This window comes from Nothobranchius furzeri, chromosome 6 (assembly GCF_043380555.1).
Source record: "Nothobranchius furzeri strain GRZ-AD chromosome 6, NfurGRZ-RIMD1, whole genome shotgun sequence".
Taxonomy (NCBI): Eukaryota; Metazoa; Chordata; class Actinopteri; order Cyprinodontiformes; family Nothobranchiidae; genus Nothobranchius; species Nothobranchius furzeri.
The window spans coordinates 58,825,068-58,844,675 of record NC_091746.1 but is presented as its reverse complement, the minus strand read 5'-3'; the positions used below and the strand labels follow the sequence as shown (position 1 = coordinate 58,844,675).

Sequence of the window (19,608 nt, the reverse complement as noted above, 5' to 3'; positions counted from 1 at the left end):
GCTGATACAGAAGGTAGCAGAAGAACAGAACGTTCATCCATTACCTGAACCGCCGTGAGGAGCTGGTACCTAACACCAGCAGTCTGTCACACAGTAAATTTGCATGCAGAAGACCTTTGGGCTTGTGTTTTCTGTGGAAGACCCGTCCACAACGCAGATACAGAGATGGTGGTAGTTTTGTGGTTGTTAGTCAGAGGTGAGATGTCTGAATTTCAGAGAGTATTAGTCAGTGGCGGAGCCAGAACGTAGCAAATGGGTGGGCCTAGAAAAATCTGGATGGGCCTAATTAATTTCAAAGCTCATATGAGATGCGCGCCGCGTGCACGTCAAGATTACATGTTTTTAATAAAATCTCTCAAGCCACAAATAATTCTATGATAGAAGATTATATATTATATACTTGTTCCATGAATAATTGTTACATTTCTATTTTAAGGACTGCTACCGATGCTGGACTCCCGTTTTGGGCCAAGACCTGCTCACTCCCTCGTGTGAATTTTCAGGACCTTAGACAGGTTCTAATCTCAGCCAGGCATGCTGCCATGCTCTTCTCAGCATCCTAGCTGCAGGCTGTCAGCTAAGAGCTGAAGATCCAAAAGACCGCAGCTTGCCAGAGGTCACGGCATGTTTCAAAAATCAGGATTTTTGACTGTTCTTCATACTCCAGATAGCTCAAGATGCAGCAGAAGGTAGTGCAAAACCAGAGATCAGATCAGATAATTCTCAGCAACCGCGCCCTCCACCAGGGAATAATCAGCAAGCACGATCCAAGCGTGCATGCACGCATGCACGCACGCACACACGCACACACACCTTGACTAAGCAGCATACACCTCTGACCACACCCCCTCTCCTCACCGGCTCTCAAGGGCTCTGTCTCATTCAGGACCACGGACAGCGACGCGCCGACACGGTTTGGGATGACTCATCACCTCCGGGATTTTCCACCCGAACCCCCGGTCCAGATAACAACAACAATAAAATGAACAGAACCAAAAAATTGCCTTAGAGTACTACAGCAGACCCGGCGAGATACCCGGATGAAACGATTCGTTTCCTTTACCGGATTAATGTAAGTGCGAGGAAAAGCATCAGATAAAAGGTCCTTGTGTGTCCGCTGCGTGCTGCGCGTCTGTCTCCCCCTCACACCCAGTCCTTTCTCAGTTTACACCACTGACAATATCAATGATGTCGTCCGCAGACTCCGGGAGATGCCCGGTTCAGCTGTGAGAAGTCCAGGCCAGGAGGATGATTCTGAGAAAAAAAAAAAAAAACTCATGAACCTCACTGGGTGGCAGGGATGGCATCAGAAAATTTTCGCTACAGTAGGTTAATAGTTGCTTAGTGTCAGTTAGCAGGTGCCAATTAGCTTTTTTATATAAAAGACCAAATCACAACTCCAACGAGCAAACTGGAAAACTTAGACATAATATGATTTAAATTAATACCAGATATAAAACTTTGTATTTTTATTACACAGTGAAAAAAGTGCACATTCATTAAAGTAATAATTTTTTAATTGTTGTTACAACATAACTGGGGTTGCTAAGCAGTTGCTTGCCTGGCCCTGCCCCTGGTGGATGGGCACTCTGTCAAACTGGGTGGGCCTGTGCCCACCCAGGCCCACCCATAGCTCCGCCCCTGCTAACTTCTACTCCTGGAACACAAGTGCAAGAGCTTTTTTTCCCAGAGAGCGACACACAAGACATACCTTTATACTTTAAATGTACTGAAAAAAATAAGTTAATTAAAAAGTTAAAGTCCTATTAGTCACAACACACTGGCGACATTCATCTCCACAGCTGACCAGTCCTCGTGGGAAGTGGTGAGCTGCAGACACGGCCACACTCGGGAACAGTTTGGTGGTTTAACCCCTAATCCAACCCCTTGAAGCTGATTATCAAGCAGGGAGGCATTGGGTCCCATTTTAAAGTATTTGGTATGACCCGACCGGGCTTTGAACCTCCCAGTACCAGGAGGGAACACACTACCACCAAATTTTGAGCACCTCTTATTTACATTAAAAGGCGTCCCTTTGAATACAAATAAATGGAGATATAGAGGCACAGCTGCTACTGTTGAATGCTGCCACCAATCCTTGGAAACCTCCACTTTGTGAAGCAGCCAGATGTTTTAAAGGAACCAGCCAGCTGTTGATCTGTTTTGATCAGACTCAGGGAGACAGCCTTCTGCAGAGGGACCTGAGATACTAAAAGAAAACATGTAAATAAATCTAAGCAGTGTCCTTATTTTGTGTAACATCGTGTGGTTTGGAATTTAACTTTTAGGACTGAAGATTTTACATTTAAAAGAAAAAAAAAACTAACTTTTCCATAAAGCTGTGAACCAATTAAACAGTAAAATGATAATGTGGGAAAGAGAGCCATCAAGTAAAAAGAGATAATAATTTCCAGAAAAAGTTATTCCTCCTATTTAACTAAGTGAGAAATGAGGCAGGTTTATTATGTGAAATGGTCCAATCAGCAGCCATGATTCTTTTTATTTAAGTGTTTATTATGGGGTGGTCAAATTGACGTTTGGTTCAACTAAGACTGTGGAATAACTAACCTGGAAATAAGTAATGAGTTTTTCATGCTAATGATGATTTCTCATGCTAATGAGTGACTCTGAATGAGTGCCGCAGTCATTCAGGTGTGAGTCAATTCACCGTGGCCAGATCCGATGGAAATGAAGCGGTTTCTCCCTGCAGATGTGCTTGCTCGCCCCCACTGATGACTTTCTATTCTGAAACTTTCCTGCTCTGATTAAACAGCCCCGCCAGCAGTAACACATGCCCCAGCTTATGGCATTTAAACCCTCTCACTGGCTAAAATTTATTTTATTATTCATTGGTTCTCTCTCTCTCTCTCTCTCTCTCTCTCTCTCTCTCTCTCTCTCTCTCTCTCTCTCTCTCTCTCTCTCTCATATTCATTCACCAGTGCCTTAACTCTGAGCTGCATGAGCATTTCCTCCATTTGCCCATTTATTCTGAAAATCAGCCGGGTTGAATTTTCAGCAGCTGAAACTGCACAGACATACTGAAGCAGACACTCTTTTGTGAACAAGCACTCAAACATAAGGGTGGCTTTGTACTTTTTTTTCTTTTCATTTTTGGGACTGACTGGTTCCTGAAGTCTTTAAAGTCTCTGTGCATTATTACAGTACAACCTGGACACTTATTTTAATGCACAGATGTCAGATGTCTGATGAGCTCTAACCGAGGTCTCTCCCTCCTTCTGTTTCTCTGGCAGATTTTCCATATGACCTATGACCTGGCTAGTGCAGTGGTAAGAATATTTAATTTGATAGGGATGATGCTGCTTCTGTGTCACTGGGATGGCTGTCTACAATATCTGGTGCCTCTCCTCCAAGACTTTCCCCCTGACTGCTGGGTGTCGCTAAATGGAATGGTTGTAAGTATCCCAACCTTGTTTTTGCCATTTTGCAGTAAATATATATTTGTCATTAGCTTAAGTCTGTTGGATGAAATGTCTAATCTAAGACAGGGATGTGCATTTTTTTATTAACCTTCATTTAACCAGATGAGTCGATAGAGAACTTATTCTCATTTACGACGATCTGACCAAGAGGCAGCAGCAACAGACACATAATTAGCTTTTCACCAAAAACAACAGGTAGACAAAATAAAAACAAACAAGATAAAAATAAGGTTAAAACAGTTAAATATAAAGACAAAGGACTGTTCTCATATATAAAATGTACAAGCAATCAAAACGGACTTAAAACAGTCTAAGTACTCAGAAGAACATTTATCAGAAACTATTGGTTACAATGAATTATTGAAGGCAGATAATGGGATGTAGGTAGTGAGCTTTAGGGAGTTTTGCAGCTCATTCCAGTCGATGGAAGCAGCAAACTTGAATGAGGAGCGGCCAGAGGAGGTACGAGTTTTGGGAATAACCATAGAGATTAAGTTACCTGAACATAAATTGCTCTGGTTGTTGGAAGTGACGAGTAATGAGTGAAGATATGACGGGGCTCTACAGATGAGAGTACAGATCACAATGATGAGTAGTGAAAGGGGCACCAGTGATGAAACGGACTGCTGAGTGATGAATGACATCGAGCCCTATAAATGATGTCACCGTAATCTAAGACGGGAAGGATTGTCATTTTGACCAAGGTTTGCTTTGCAGAACGAGTAAAGGATGACCTGTTGTGGTATAGAAACCCAATTCTTGACTTGATTTTAGAAAGTAATGAATTAATGTGAATGTCAAATGAAAGTGTGCTGTCAAGCCAGATACCCAAATACTTATAGGAACTGAAAAGATCTGTACCATAGTTCTAGATGTAATTCAGGGGAAAATGAAATTCTGTTTGACAGAATGTATTAGTTTTAACAGTATGGCTCAATTTTGGGTTATTTCACACCTTTAAAATAAAATCCAATCAACAGCCAGATTTCTCCTCTCACAAATACATTTGTTAGTGGTTTGTGCTTCTATTGTGTTTATTCTAGGTTTCAAGTTTTACCCATACATGATCATGAAAGTTCATGAAAAAGTCTTAACCACAAGGTCTCTGAAAGGCTGTGTGTGTGTGTGTGTGTGTGTGTGTGTGTGTGTGTGTGTGTGTGTGTGTGTTTGTGTGTGTGTGTGTGTGTGTGTGTGTGTGTGTGTGTGTGTGTGTGTGTGTGTGTGTGTGTGTGTTTGTGTGTGTGTGTGTGTGTGTGTGTGTGTGTGTGTGTTACGGGGATAGTGTTCTCTAGGTGCAGCTGCATGCTTGTTTTGAAATGCCTTTGATGATTATATCATGCTAATAATGAGGCCACTTGTCCTCAAAAATTCTGACCAGCATCTTTGCTGGTAAATGATTCATGAATATAGAAATTCAAAAATACATGTTCTGTAGTTTAGAGTATATATTTAAAAATAAAGATAAATATAACTGAATATTCCAGTCTGTGCAGGCTGTTTAAAGCATTTGTGTTCAAGGTTTGTGAAAATTTTGTGTGAAGGAAGTCACACACTGTGTGTGTGTGTGTGTGTGTGTGTGTGTGTGTGTGTGTGTGTGTGTGTGTGTGTGTGTGTGTGTGTGTGTGTGTGTGTGTGTGTGTGTGTGTGTGTGTGTGTGTGTGTGTGTGTGTGTGTGTGTTACGGGGATAGTGTTCTCTAGGTGCAGCTGCATGCTTGTTTTGAAATGCCTTTGATGATTATATCATGCTAATAATGAGGCCACTTGTCCTCAAAAATTCTGACCAGCATCTTTGCTGGTAAATGATTCATGAATATAGAAATTCAAAAATACATGTTCTGTAGTTTAGAGTATATATTTAAAAATAAAGATAAATATAACTGAATATTCCAGTCTGTGCAGGCTGTTTAAAGCATTTGTGTTCAAGGTTTGTGAAAATTTTGTGTGAAGGAAGTCACACACTGTGTGTGTGTGTGTGTGTGTGTGTGTGTGTGTGTGTGTGTGTGTGCTTGCTTTAAATGCAGCTTCTTTATTCTGTATTCTAGCAGTTGGTCCAGCTGCCTGGTGATAAATACGAGTGTCCTCTTTGTGGTCCTTTTTCATCACATCATTCTGTGCAGTACGGTGCACTTTTGCTTGGATCGCTGTTGCATTTTTCCCCACGCAAACACTATACCCACTCGAAGTGGGCAGAATCAGCTATTCATCATCGCAGGATGTGAGGCTGTGATCTCACTGACACACAACTTCCCTGTGTGTGTGTGTGTGTGTGTGTGTGTGTGTGTGTGTGTGTGTGTGTGTGTGTGTGTGTGTGTGTGTGTGTGTGTGTGTGTGTGTGTGTGTGCCACACCATGAACTAGTGGTTGTTTGAATCAGTAATTTACAGCTTTATAAGACTCAGGTGTGGTATAAAAGACGCCTGGAAGTCCCCAAAAATCAGTTAACAAATTTGCTCCTTTATTTATTATTCAATCACACAATATTTAGTCTGTGCACAGATATCTGTGAATCATATAAATTAAATATCAGATTTTCACCCGCTTGAAAACACAAGAAATCCGTGTTGCTGCTGCTGCTGCAGAGATGAATCACTACCTGTGGTTCAATGCCAATCAACAGTCTTTTGTCAGCATCACATGGTGCCAGCTTAGGTGAGACAGAACCACATCATTTTTAAAGGAAGTCAAAAAAGCTCTACTGCACCACATAATGAGTGTGCCAGTGGAAATGGTTGGTCCTGTAGGTGTTTAAAGCCGGAAACACACAGTTGGAACTTTAAAAAAATAGTTAAATTAAGTAGTGTGGAAAAGGCTGTAATAATTCCTAATTTCATTACATATTTTCACAAAGAAACAGGGTTTTCCTGTATTTTAGAAGTGGTTGTGGTTAATATTTCATTGGGTTTGCTTTTAGGGTTATTTAGTTAGTTTGTTACTAAAATTCTTAAGTTGCCTTCTTTTCATCTGTGTGTTAGATCATTGTTGGGAGGTGTGCATGTTTATAGCATTAAAAGCAGGGATGTAAGAAAATGTCAATACACTGCAATATTGGGATATGTAGTGTTATGATACTGAATCGATATAAGAAGCGTAGCATTTTTTTTTATTTAAATCATGTATGCAAAAATGTACTGTATGCTGGTGAAGCTTCTCAGTCACCCAGGTCATGGTAATCCAATGTTTGGATTAACATTTACTGACTTTGTCGTTTTTTGTGACGCATTGCAAACTCTGCTAGTTTTACCACCTTCATTCAAACGGAACGGCTAAATCTTGCGATAACACTGAATGTGTCTAGGGAAACATCTAGCCTGAGATCATGATTTCAACTTTTTAAACCCTTCCAAAATGTAGAATCATAATACCTTTTTATTGTTAGGAAGTATGTTAGAGGGAGGCAAGCCACCTCTTATCAACATGAATGTTCTTAAAATTCACATATTTCAACCAGTCTTAATTGCAGTGATGCAAAAGGGTTGAAATCAATCTACAAAGGTTTAAAAACGAATCTCAGACAAGAGAAATAAACACAAAGGCATTCTGATCAAAGATCAAACAAAGAACTTGTCTTCATGTTTCATGTCAACTTCTTGTGGTGGAAGCATTCCCTATAATAGTAGCCTTTGCTCAAGTTAGGCGACGTTATTTCTCCTCGTCTAGTTGAAGCACGGTGTGCCCTGTTCTTGGGTGGACTGTCAGGTCTGTTCCATGCTTTTTCATGCAGTTCAGATTTAGAGATAAAATCTGACTTGTTGGATATTCCAGGTGTTCCAGAATGACCTGGGCTGTAGTGAAAACAGACAGATGGAGATAGAGTGTGTCAACACACCTTCTTGGTGTGTTCTTCTGCTCCTCCAAGAGCATTCTGTCTTTGTTCATCCCTATCCGTTTAAATTGAGGGGGTCAAACATTGCTGCTCCTCTCAGAGCAATACGATTGTGGGGAAGTGTGTACAAGCCTGCTGGGCAGAACTGTGACTGCTTGCCTGTGGAAGTCTTCTGCCTTCTCATCGCCTGCTATGTGACAAACATTTTTGTGCTTCACATGCATGCTGGCTGCTCGGAGGCAACAGACCGGAGGTGCAAATGTCAGCTCTCCTCAACGTCACCACTCTTGTTTCCCGCTCTTGTCTCCACTTTGAGACCATGGGTTGCCTGAGCGAGTTCAGTACCAACTTAAACGTGTTACTCATGCAAACAGATGGAACAAACAGACACTGCTCTGTTTGCGCCAAAAGATTTTACACTGATATCGTTTTCTAAACAAATGTTGCAAATCATACTTAGTAATGGTTTCGTTCACAAAAATGCATAAAGATCCTCTTCACTAATCAAGATTTCATTGTTTATTTTTGATGAGTATAACTCTGGAATCACATTCATTTGTGTCCCTCTGCATGAGTCAGACACTTGCCCCCTTTTTTAAATGCACATCACTGTGAGGTAAACTCGTGTAAAAGGTTAATTCACTGCTCCCTGTGTGGGCCAATCACTTCCTTGGTGAAGCTGGAAGGCTTTGGGAAGAACTTTGACTTAACAACCTCAATTTTCTGTTGAGTAATTTATATGTAGAAACAAAGTAGGACACCTTTACGGAGAGTCAAGACAAAAAATCTGTCACAACACGGACGACTTTGGCGAGGTCATCAAGTTTGTGTTAAGAACTCAGTGACAGGTCGTCAAAGGTTTTGACCACTTCTTTATGTTTTATGCCAGTGGTGGAAGCACGTCTCAGATCATGGATGGAGTACGTTGACAGTGTTTTGATGATATGAAGCAACATGTGCTGATGTGGTTTGGTCATCAGGAATTTGAATGACAACTTTCTACACGTGCGTCATCCATCTCTAGGATGATGCTGTTTATGTCCTGATAGAGTCCAACAGGGTCATGCCAGGATGGACCATGACACAGTGATGAGAGTACATGATAGGATTGTTGCTAAAATATTTTCTGGTGAAAGAGAGCACCCCAAGAACACAATACAACTAGAGTCTAAAGAGTCATGAAAATTATTCTGGGTTCTTAGTCGAGTGTGAAGTGGACCTTAGAGCATTGTAAAGTCTATACAAGAATGTTCAAAAAGTTTTTGAATAGTCCTAAAAAAAAGCAATCTTAGTCCCTTTATTCTTGACATTTTCAGTACCTTCCAGAATGAGCTGTTTCAGGTTTTTTTTTCCACTTTAAACATACAGCGGTTGGCTGACCAGAAATTGCTTATTGTCCCCTGCACCCGATTTAAGATTATTGGTGGTCAGGCTTTTCAAGTCCTTGTACCCTCTCTCTGGAACCAGCTCCCGCTCACAATCAAACAGTCCCCATCACTGGCAGTCGATGGCCTCGTTCTAAAGCTTTTGCTTTCAGAATTTTTTGTTTTTAGCTTTCTTTTAACTACTTAATTTTAATCATCTTTTATCTAAATTTCATCTCATTTGTATTTTATTGTTCTCACTAATGTAAATGTTCTTATTTTGTTTTTAATCTTTTTGCTACTTTTAACTTTGTTACTTTTCTTGTCATGGTAAATGGCCTGCATTTGATGTAGAAAAACACTTTGTTTTACAATCGTTACACATTATGCTGTTTGTATAAATTAAAGACTTCCACATAAGAAATTTTGCCAACTCTGCATCTGTCCAGGTACTTCCGCAAACACATGCACGCTCTGTGATTGACATGTAAATGATGTCTAACGCTAGTGGCTATTGCTGACAACACTCAGTTTGGATGTTTGGATGGGACTCTTTAGGATGGAGGGTGGGTGTACCCACCAAATATTTAACTTATTGCCTACTATCACAAGACTATCACTTTTATGTATGTCTAATAAAATCATAATTCCCAAGGGGCCCTTTTGGTTTGCCTTTTTTGAAGCCAAGAAGGAGTGGCTAAAATTGTAGTTCCACCCTCATCTGCTAGCAGGGGCGCCGTAAAGCGGTGAAAGATTAGGAAGATTCTAAAGCCTGATTCATGCTTCTCCGTCAGCTCCGCAAGAGACAGACACGCACGGGTTGATGGAAGCGTTTTGCTCTCATACTTCTCCGTCTCCTGGAGAGTGTTGCAAAGCAATTCCCCGGCAGGACAACAGAGGGCGTAGCGCTGTTCTGTGGTATCCTGTCATGTATCGGTCCAAGATAGTGTGTTTATATTGTCTTTTTGTATATAAGAGACTTTTTAACACGGACATATTTGTCTCTCATTCTCCTCCACCTCTTCATACGCTCACCACCCCTAAACCCACGTTTCCTGTCATTTCCGTCCACCAATAAAACACTTGCTGCGTATCTTTTCACTCCTCCAGTCACGGGGGGATTAAACGTTCAAGTTTTTAGAGTTTTTTCGCGAGGTATTCTTCAAGCTTCTCCGTGTCGGCCGCTTGTTAACCTCGGCTCTCTTTATGTTTTTGAGGGCGCAACAGCGGCGCTGTAGACAACAGCGGCATCCTGACCAATCACAAGCTTGCGTTGTCCATCTCGACTGACGGATGTTTAGAAAATAGAGCTCGAATCCGTCCGTCCTTGCGGAGCTCTCCGGCAGGTCCGCAAGGACGTTGCGTGTCTTCGCACCGACGCAGACGGAGAAGCATGAATCAGGCTTAAGGGCCCACAGCTTTCAGGGGCCCAAAAAAGTTTCAAAGTTGAATAAAAAAAAATTTTGTTTAAAAATCACAAGTTCTTTACTTTGCAGTATTTTTTCTCATTTAAGACATTAAACAAACAATATTTTAGTCTTTATGAAATGCATATTCATTCAGAGGTCCCTACTTTATTTTGACTAATTAATTTGATCAATAATTTCCAAATAATTCATCAGAGAGCAAAACTGAAACAAAGGCTATTAATAATTGTAATAAATAAACTTAATATAACATTGAACACAATAAAATATGAAATCTAGTATTGATGATGGAGAACTACAGCTAATATCCTGCAGGAGTCTGTGCTGCATTTTCCCTGTTGTGCATTAATTTTAAAGACGGTTGTAACTTGGATAAAGATTTTGTCACAAATGATAGCCTATATTGTAACACATATATCAGTTTCATTATGTACAGAGCCTGGACCCTCCCAATGTCAGGTTTGGTCAGGACAAAGAATATACGTATTTCCATTCCTAGTTTTGATTCCTAGAATGCCGACGGAAGAGGAATCTGCGGCCGATCTCTGTGAAAAATAAACGGGATCTGCAAATTGTGATCAACGCTTTTCTGAGCTGATCACACCAGCTGTCTGTGTGCAGCACGAGCCTGAGCGTGAACGCACATGAAGCAGCATGCTCGACCCGAGCAGCTCAGCTCAACTCTCTTTTTCTGTGATTTTACAGAAAAATAGGCAATCACAGTAAAAATGCCAGGGCTCATTCTACAGGACCAGGGCATTGCAGAAGAATGTATGAAGAAGACATTTATTATTTCTATACATGTTTTTGGCAGTCAAACTTCCATAAGGCCCCTTTAACTCCTGCAGCTTAGAGGAAACTTGTTAAAATACGCCAACACGGTGGATTTAATAGAAGCTTTAAAGAACAAACTCTGGACAGTGTGGGGTGAGTTTGTCTCACTGCAGAAATAAAAACACACGGAGTGTTAGCAGTCAGACACGTGAGCGTCAGAAGGCTGAACAATAACCTGTAGAATTATTAAAGTCATCATGCTAGAGCAGCTTGGTGGACCACACCAGCTTCTGCCACAATAAATAATTATAATAATTATAATAATAAATCACACACAAAGTTGTGAACATTTTAATTTCCTTTCTGAACTATTTCTGTTGAGAGTTTTAATGTTTAAAATCTGTTAGATTGTTACTGACAGCAGCTACATTTAAGTTTCACTTCCTGTTCTGACTGAATGCTGCTGCAGCATGGAGGTGTAGTTCTCAGTCATCCTGGACATGATCATCCTGAGAGTTTTAGCTGAAAACAGCTGGATGTTTCTGGATATGTTGGAGACATTTAGCCTCTCATCCCAGAGGCTTCTTCCAGACTTTGGTTGTGGTCAGAAACAAACACACTGGTTGTGCTGCAAGTCTTTTTCTTTTTTTCCTCCAAAACATGTTTCTGTCTAAATGAAGGTGATGTTATTGTTCATAGAATAAAAATTCATGTTGAAGTTAAGATTATTTCATCAAGTAGGACCTGTGGTTAGCTGGGTCATGTAAAGCATGTCATGTCTTGAAAGAATTGGAATCGGAAATCGATAGGAACCGGAATTGAAACGAGGAAATGGAATCGGAATTGTTCAAAATCAAACGATGCCCAACCCTAATGATGGCATGCTGGTCCATTACTCCCATTATTTCAGGTGATGACTCCTTCAACTACATAACTCCACATGTGTTCATTCAAAGTTTTGATGCCTTCAGTGAGAATCTCCCAATGTGAATGAGAAGGTGTGTCCAAACTTTTGGCCTGTACTGTATATAGGATGGCTCGCCAGACTATGCATTTGCCTCATCTGCTGATTTGATATGGAGAGTAGTTACAGCTCCTTCTGTCAGAAGAGGTTGGGTAATCTTGCTGTGTAACGTCCGAGGTTCTCAATAACGTAGTCAGGTTTGCATAACCCCTTCAACAATAACCCTCCTAGTTCTCCAGAGTTTTTAAACCTAGGGATAGAAATAACTACAACTACAACAATTTACAGTTGATCAAAATGCTTTACAATTTAGCCAAAGAATGTTAAGCTAGTACATTCATAACTGGTTAATAACATGGTATATATACAAGGTATAATGAAAGAAAACAAAAATGACAAGACTGGAAAATCTGATCATCTAAAAGTTAGAAGGATGTTCCTCCAGCTTTGGGATTCAAAGTCAGTCTTCATTTTCATGAAATTCTGCAGCTTTTCTCTTTTCTCTTTAATTTCATACCTTTTTTCAGACCAAAAGATCTAGTTCAGCATCGTTAGTTCACTTGACTTGTTTCCAAAGTGCCTCGGGGTTGTTCATAGTTTTTAATTGCAAGCTTCTGATGTAGAATTCTGTGAAATAAATGCAGAACATGTTTTTTTCTTTTTTCCTCCCACATAAAGGTCAGCAGAGCCATACACCCCCACTCTGTTGAACCTTTATTTCTGTGTTGATGTTCTGTTTATTCTTGCATATTTCCCATCTGAAGTTGGTATTTTTAATAGTTGAATTTGAGTTAAATTTTAGCTTCACTGCAATCGTGGCACTGCAGATGGTTCTCCCACAACTAGATTTTTAGGGTTATACGTTGACAAAATAAGAGAAAGCATTTAATATAATTTAAGTCAAAGTTTTAAGTTGTTTTATTTCATTTCATTTATTTATTTATAGAGCACCTTCCTGCTGCCAACCAAGGCAGCCCAAAGCGCTGAACACAGCATTGTAAAAACAAGCATTAAAATAATAAGGGGTACATCATAAGGAGTAAAAAGTACTATACATGAATGCATGTTAAAGAGTAACTAAACCCCCAAATAACTTTTTTTTTCTTTAAACCGTATAATTGGGTCTTTAAAAAAGCAATCTTTCTGTTTCTGTGCATTTTTTACATGTTTGTGCAAACTTGATTAAATCTTGAGTCTGGGTCTTAAAAACGTCTTTGTGCTGCCCCCTGTGGCAGAACAGTGGCTACTGCATTTTAAACTTGTGATTGGCTGGGGCTGGAACAATTTCACGTCATCGGTACAGTCTCCTCCCACTCCCCCTCCCTCCCAGGATGGAAATTCCCCACACTTGGCCATGCCACTCTGTGCCTCCTGGCAACGCCCACTTTCATGGCCTTTTTCAAATCTTGACTAGGGTGGAGTTACATCTTCTGCTGGTGTGCAGTCCCTCTTTAAGAACCAAAGCAACAAAAGCATAGATAAAATCTTAATTTAGATACAAACTACATGCGAACAAAGGCTAAAAACCAGGCACATCAGTTAAACCAACCAGATCAGAGGCCTAACGGGGTGCTATGAGCCTGTAGTGCATTTTTAATTTAGCTTTAAAAGCCCCAAGTGAAGTTGTGAGTCTTAATGCAATTAACTGATTTTTTTAAACTAAACAATGAACTATTGCTCATGTTGAACAGTTTTTTGTTCACATGCTTTATATATATATAAAATGAGCCTAATCTGAGGTAGAAGAAGGTGACATTTTTATTTATTTTGTGTTACTTCCTCCTTCAATATTTAAACTGTTATTTTTTTCATATGCTCCGTGTCTGGAAGCCCGTAGATAATAAAATTGGTGGTAAAATAGTCTGACTCTGTGGTACTGTGTGAGATTTGTGCTCATGAGCAGCTGGCTTTGTGTCTTTGGCTGCGATTCGAGCAGATTGTGGAATCTCTTCCCTGTGGATCTCTGCTGAAGTAATGGCCTGTGTGCTGACTGTGACCTGGCAAATCCAAAGTGATGAGGCCCGCCCACATGTAGGATCCTTCTCCTCACACCATCACAATGCATTAGCATGCACAAGCTAAATATCTCCATATTTAGTGTCTGATTGTTTTGATTCTTTTCACAGCAGATTGAAACAAATAATAAAACTTCTAGATGCACAGTTGCATCTGTTCTAAACTGATGATTTTAGACTGATCATGTATGTTTTTATGTCTTCTATTCTTGGCTTGCACTTGGCTTCCAGCTGGGTTAAGAAGGAGGAGACTTGTGAGGACTGCAGATACTGCTGAGTGTTGCAATACTGCGTGTAGCGCCGTTATCTTCTTGACTAATGGTCTGAGAGTACCTTCTTACTCTTTAGAGGCTGCATTTGCTTAATCGCCAGACAAGATAATGCAACTGTCACTGTGTCGGCTCTGTTCACAGGATGGCGGGCTGTTTGCATGTACAGTATGGGGAACATTTTTAGGGGCATGCATGTTGTGTGAATGCACATGCACATTTTAAAACGCAGAGAGTCGCAGAGAGCTGAAAACTCACGTCACAGAGTGGGTTAGAGGCAGACAGACAGGCAGGAACACAAGATGGATACACACATCAACAAATCCACAAAGGACTGGCTGGTCATGCATAACCACCCATCAGTCACCCTTCTTTGCTTCTTTTATTCCTGGCTCACCCACTTGTTTTATCCCCCACACACAACCCCTGAATGAGTCATTTCCAGCAGCTGAACTCAGTTCAGACTTTATAAATTAATCAGGCCTTTTGTCTTCTTCTCTTCAGCAGAAATGCATGCCAGTCTCTGTTTAGTAAATTGTAACCGGAAGGTGAGAAGAAAACTTTTCTACATTAAACCCATTTCAACACATCTAAACATGAACACATTTTTAAGGAAGACATCTATGCATGAAACTGCCAGTCAGCATTAGGAGCTCTGCATCTGCACCAAGAAATAAAGGTGTTGGCCAGGCTCAGCATTAAAATAGTAGAAAATCAGTATAACTACACTTTACCATCAATACAACTATGAACTAGGTTCAGTTTTCAATTTTGTTAAGAAATTTTGTCATAAATCATTACAGAAAATCTAAATTCACTCCTCCAGACAGTGAAGAACTGTTTTCCATACATCACTCCAGCACGTAAAACAAGGTAGCTGCTGTTGCTAGTATTGTGAATAATTGTATTTTGTTTAGTTTTGTGCTCTTAATTATTACGGAAAATTGCGTTTACAGCTACAGAAAAAGGTCTGAGCCATTTGTCCGTGTCCTACATGCATTTTTAAATAGCATAGGTCTGATGTAAAATTGTGACCTACATCTATAAATCCATCTATCGCACCGCTACTTCTGGACTCCAGAGTCCCGTTAGCATGACCACAGCAACACTGCTAACCACGTTTGCTCTGGTAAGAAAAATAATAGTCATTTGGGAAAGCTATGACACACACATACACACTCGGATACGATCTAAAAGATGATCCCCATATTTCAGCGCTTTGGGCTTCCTGACAGGGTTGCGGAAGGCGCTTTATAAATAAAGCTTTGATTGATTGATTGATTGATTGATTTCAATAATAACTAATAACTAACAAGTTACTCCAGCATCAGGAAGATTTATTCTGCTAAACTATCGGTTAAATATTTGCTGGAGTTATCAATAAATATATGCAGCACATTGTTTTATTTATCTGTAGATTGTTGAATTAAATTGGGACAGATGACGGAGCTAAGACCTGCAGTCAGTGGACAACCCATCAGCGTAGAGCTCCAGGTGGAAGCGCTACGAGCACAGAAATAAAATATCTAACAAAAGTAAACAAACTACCAGTTTTTGTTCAGAAGATGAACAGAATCCTCCAAGGTGTCCAAATCGGGTCGCGGGTCTTCTGAGTCAAACAATCCAAAACATGTCTGCTTCTCTGGTAGTGATATCCAGCTAGAGGGGTCGGAGTTCGGTTGAACTTTTCTGGTAATCCACAATCAATTCTCGCTGCCGTATCCCGGAGAAAAAACAAATCAGACCGACTTGCAGAGGCTTCAGAAGCTACACGATGACACACTGTTCTCTGCTATAACGCTAACGCAGAAACACCGGATTCGGGGATTGTTTACAATAGCTCGTTCAGCAGACCTCCATGTGAAATGTCACTAGATAAGAGTGGGTTTCTGTGAAAAGGTAATGAACAACTAATGCCTTAGCTGTTGTCTATAGCCGAGTGAAAACCTGAGATTGGTCCTGAGCTGCTAGTCTGAATGGGGTCTGTTACTAAATACTAAAATTTGATAACAGTACTGGCAGAGATTTTATAAATTACACAATCATGTATATCAAATTATTATTATACAAATGTAAGCATCAAAATGTCCTCGCTTTGTTTTAAGTCTAACATATTAGCCACTACCCACCTATCTACAGTACCAAACTATATTTATTTCTAGTTAGACAACAATGTATTATTTCATGATTGTATATGTTATGTAGTTCTTCCTCCATTGCATGGCGAACTGCCCCGTTGACTGACATACATAGCATGTCAATCACGGTGCTCTATCAGCTGGGTGGGTAGGATGTTACTGATACAAGATGGTGGTGGATCGTTTAAAAACGCTGTGACATCAACTATTTTGACTTGGGCTTTTATTTGAGTAAAGAGCAGATAGAGGTAGAGTTTATACAAAAAACTGATGTATTTTCATCTTTTTTGACGGAGTATGGTGGACTATACCTCGTTGACTTATCCATAGTGGTGAGTACATCACGTTGCTTGTTATCCAACAGCATGCAGAGACAGTTTGAAAGACAACCATAGATCCTGCCCCACAACTGAGAGCCATCAATGGACTGTAGACACACTGCTGGAGATTTATTTACTCATCTTTTGGGTGTAAAGTGGAAAACACACAAGTATTCCAAAGCTATTATGAAAGTAACTGTATTCTAAATACAATGTTTACAAATAGTAACTGTAATGGAATACAGTTACTCATAATTAGTATTCTAAAAACATAACGGCAGTACATGAATTCCTTTACCCCCAACACTGCTTTTGCGCAACAGACGATGATGTCATGATCACGGGTGGAATGTCTGCCGAGCCCCAGCCGGCAATAATATTTCATTCATTCTTTTACCTCATTCATTTAATTGTAAAGCACCTCTGCTTTGCAGAAAAGTTGCACCACTGCTTTATGAAAAAAGCTGCTATTATCTTGTTTGTTCACTCAGATCTAATATCTATTTCTCCAGATGTAGGCTATTCAATCAGAAACACATGCACACTGTTGCTTTAACTGATACAGAAGAATTGAAACCTCAGAGGCAATGGGAAATACAATCTGTTACAAACAAGTTAGAACAGTTGCTTTTGGTTATTTCACTATGTTTATTTTCACAAATGTTTTTATAGATTTTTGCTTTTGTGCACCAGAAGGCTGTAATCTTAGACTCCTGTGAGACTTCATTTGTTTTTGGAAAATGAGTGTTTTCAAAATCTGGACAGATTGCTTGGTCTCAGAGAGCTATGTGCTTGAAGAATCTGACCCATAAATTATTGTTTCTGGCTAGAAATTGTGCTGTAAGTACAAAGCAAGTACACATGCACATTTGTAATGCAATGCATGTTATGATCAAGCTGTGGTTTTATTTACCCTTCAAGCAGATTGTTACCAAGAGGACGATTTTTTTTCTTGTATCAGTGCATTACATCCCGTTAGGCTCATAGTTATTCATCGGTATCAACAACAAGCGACACCTCTGGGTGACTCTCAGCACCGGGGCGATGGTGAATCAGCCTTCCGCTCACATAACCAGTTACATCTTTTACAAGGGAACTGTTGGAGATGGGATTGTGACTAATGAACTGAAATCCTGACAAGCTGTTACATACACAGGCTCTCTGTTAAACACATGGCAACGTAAAATTATAGAAACTTTGAAGCAGCTATTATGAAGTGGAAATGGATTTCTTTTTCTGGCGTCACTTTTTGTGCTGGATACTGAAAGTGTGTTATGCGGACGACATAGAAGGGTTATGAAAGGGTATAGCAAAAGAAAAGTTCAGTGAAAAGATGCAGCATGACTCACTCACTCCCGAGAGGCTAATTGGGGAAAGCAATGAATAATACAGTAATTTTATTAGATTTCTACTTCTTTTCATATTTAAAATAAAATTCTACTTAAAGGTACAATATGTAAGAATGAAGTAAGAATGAGATCCTGTGGTCAAATTTGTGCACTGCAGTCCACTTTTCTAAACAAGAAGTTACTAAGAACCAAATCTGTTTCAATATAACCTTCCGTCCAACATGCTTGACAGATTAGACTATTTTGTTTGTTTGTTTTGTGATAATTTCATTGTAAAATTCAAGCATATTGCTACTTTAAGCTTCTGCAGATTGTTGGAAGAAACGCATCCACTTGGTACTAAGTGTGACTGTCTGTTGCAATTGTTTTTTAACCAGTAAGAGTAATTTACATAAATCCTACCAGTCTGTGAAAGAAACAAATGTTTATGACTCAGTCAGGGAAAACGATTAGCTGTTACATCCTGGCTATGCTCCACTAATTCAAACAGAGCAGGAAGTGCTTTGCATGTCAGTCAGCCAATCAGCAGCTTTCATCAGGTTCATAGGTTTGATGACACACAGCTCTTCCAGGGTGCTTGCTGGTGGAGGGACCAGGAACTGCTGCTGAATCACCCTTGGGCTGAAGGCTGAAGGGCATGGATGAGGGCGGGGCTTTACATGCAGACTAGAAAGAAAACATCAATAGCTGTCATTTTAATCTAGCAAAGGCTGGTTGAACTGTGAGGCATTAAGAAGCAGGAGAAAAAGAAGGCATGACATGATGGGATACCAGTCCTAAATATGAAGTGGCAGGGCTCTATCCAGTACAAAAACATTGTAGAGTCATAATAATGTTGTGTTTGGGGTGCAGTAGGGAGTACCCAAAGTGCACACTCTGAGGCAGGAAGTGACTGAGACTGAAACATATGTTTAAAGAAAACTGCTGTCAAGGCGTCTAAATAAAACGGCAGAAGGGGGGCGCACAGGGAGCAGGCAGCAGGAACAAACAGTGAGCAGGATTTGATGATGAGTCAGAGGAAACTAGGGATATAAATCCTAGGTAGGGCGATGACATGATTCAGCAGATTAAGAGGCAGGTGAGAGGAGAGCTGAAACAAAGACAAGTAAGGCTAGGACACGGAGACACAACGTAAGTAGTCACTAATGCAAAATTAACTACAGATAAAATGAAAGAGAAAAGGAAAAATGGAAAGAAAATCAAGAAACCAAGATATTTTTTATTGAAACCACAAAATATTGGTGTCTTATTTAGACATGAGTAAGAAAAAGCTAATCAGAGTCTGATTTTTCCCCCAGTCCTCTCACAGCATGTTTCCTGCTGTTTACTAGTCAAATTGAACAAAGAAGGCAGTTTTCAAGTCAAATTACAGAAGAAGAGCCAGAAACTGTGTTTGAAAGAAATGATCATCTTGAGTCAGAGCAGGGTCAAAGTGGTTAAGTAAGCATTTTGGCAAATCATCTTTGATGTTTTCTGTTTTTTTTCTCATCTGCTACGCAAAATAACAACCGTGACCTCAATGTCGAGACCCCGACTAAGCTTTGAACTTTGCTTAGCATTAAAACATTTTTTCTACAAAGCAAATCCTCAGCATTTTATTTTTGCAGGAGGTGAAGATATTAAAGGAGTCAGCAGTTTGGCCCTATCTATAAGGCTTAGCGAGCTGTTGCAGTTGTTTTCAGACAGGGACTTAACTGAGTTTCACGACCTCAGAGGGCTTGTTTG

General features: G+C 40.1%; 1 protein-coding gene across 2 annotated transcripts in view; it reads left to right on the top strand.

Annotated features, from left to right (window-relative positions):
* Nucleotides 1–19,608, top strand: part of LOC107374708 (potassium/sodium hyperpolarization-activated cyclic nucleotide-gated channel 1) — a 108,328-nt gene that overhangs the window by 50,680 nt on the left and 38,040 nt on the right. For both annotated transcript variants that reach the window (XM_015942906.3, XM_070552789.1), the window contains exon 3: nt 3,252–3,413. In XM_015942906.3, the coding sequence (XP_015798392.1) occupies nt 3,252–3,413 (162 nt within the window). The remainder of the gene's footprint in view (nt 1–3,251; nt 3,414–19,608) is intronic.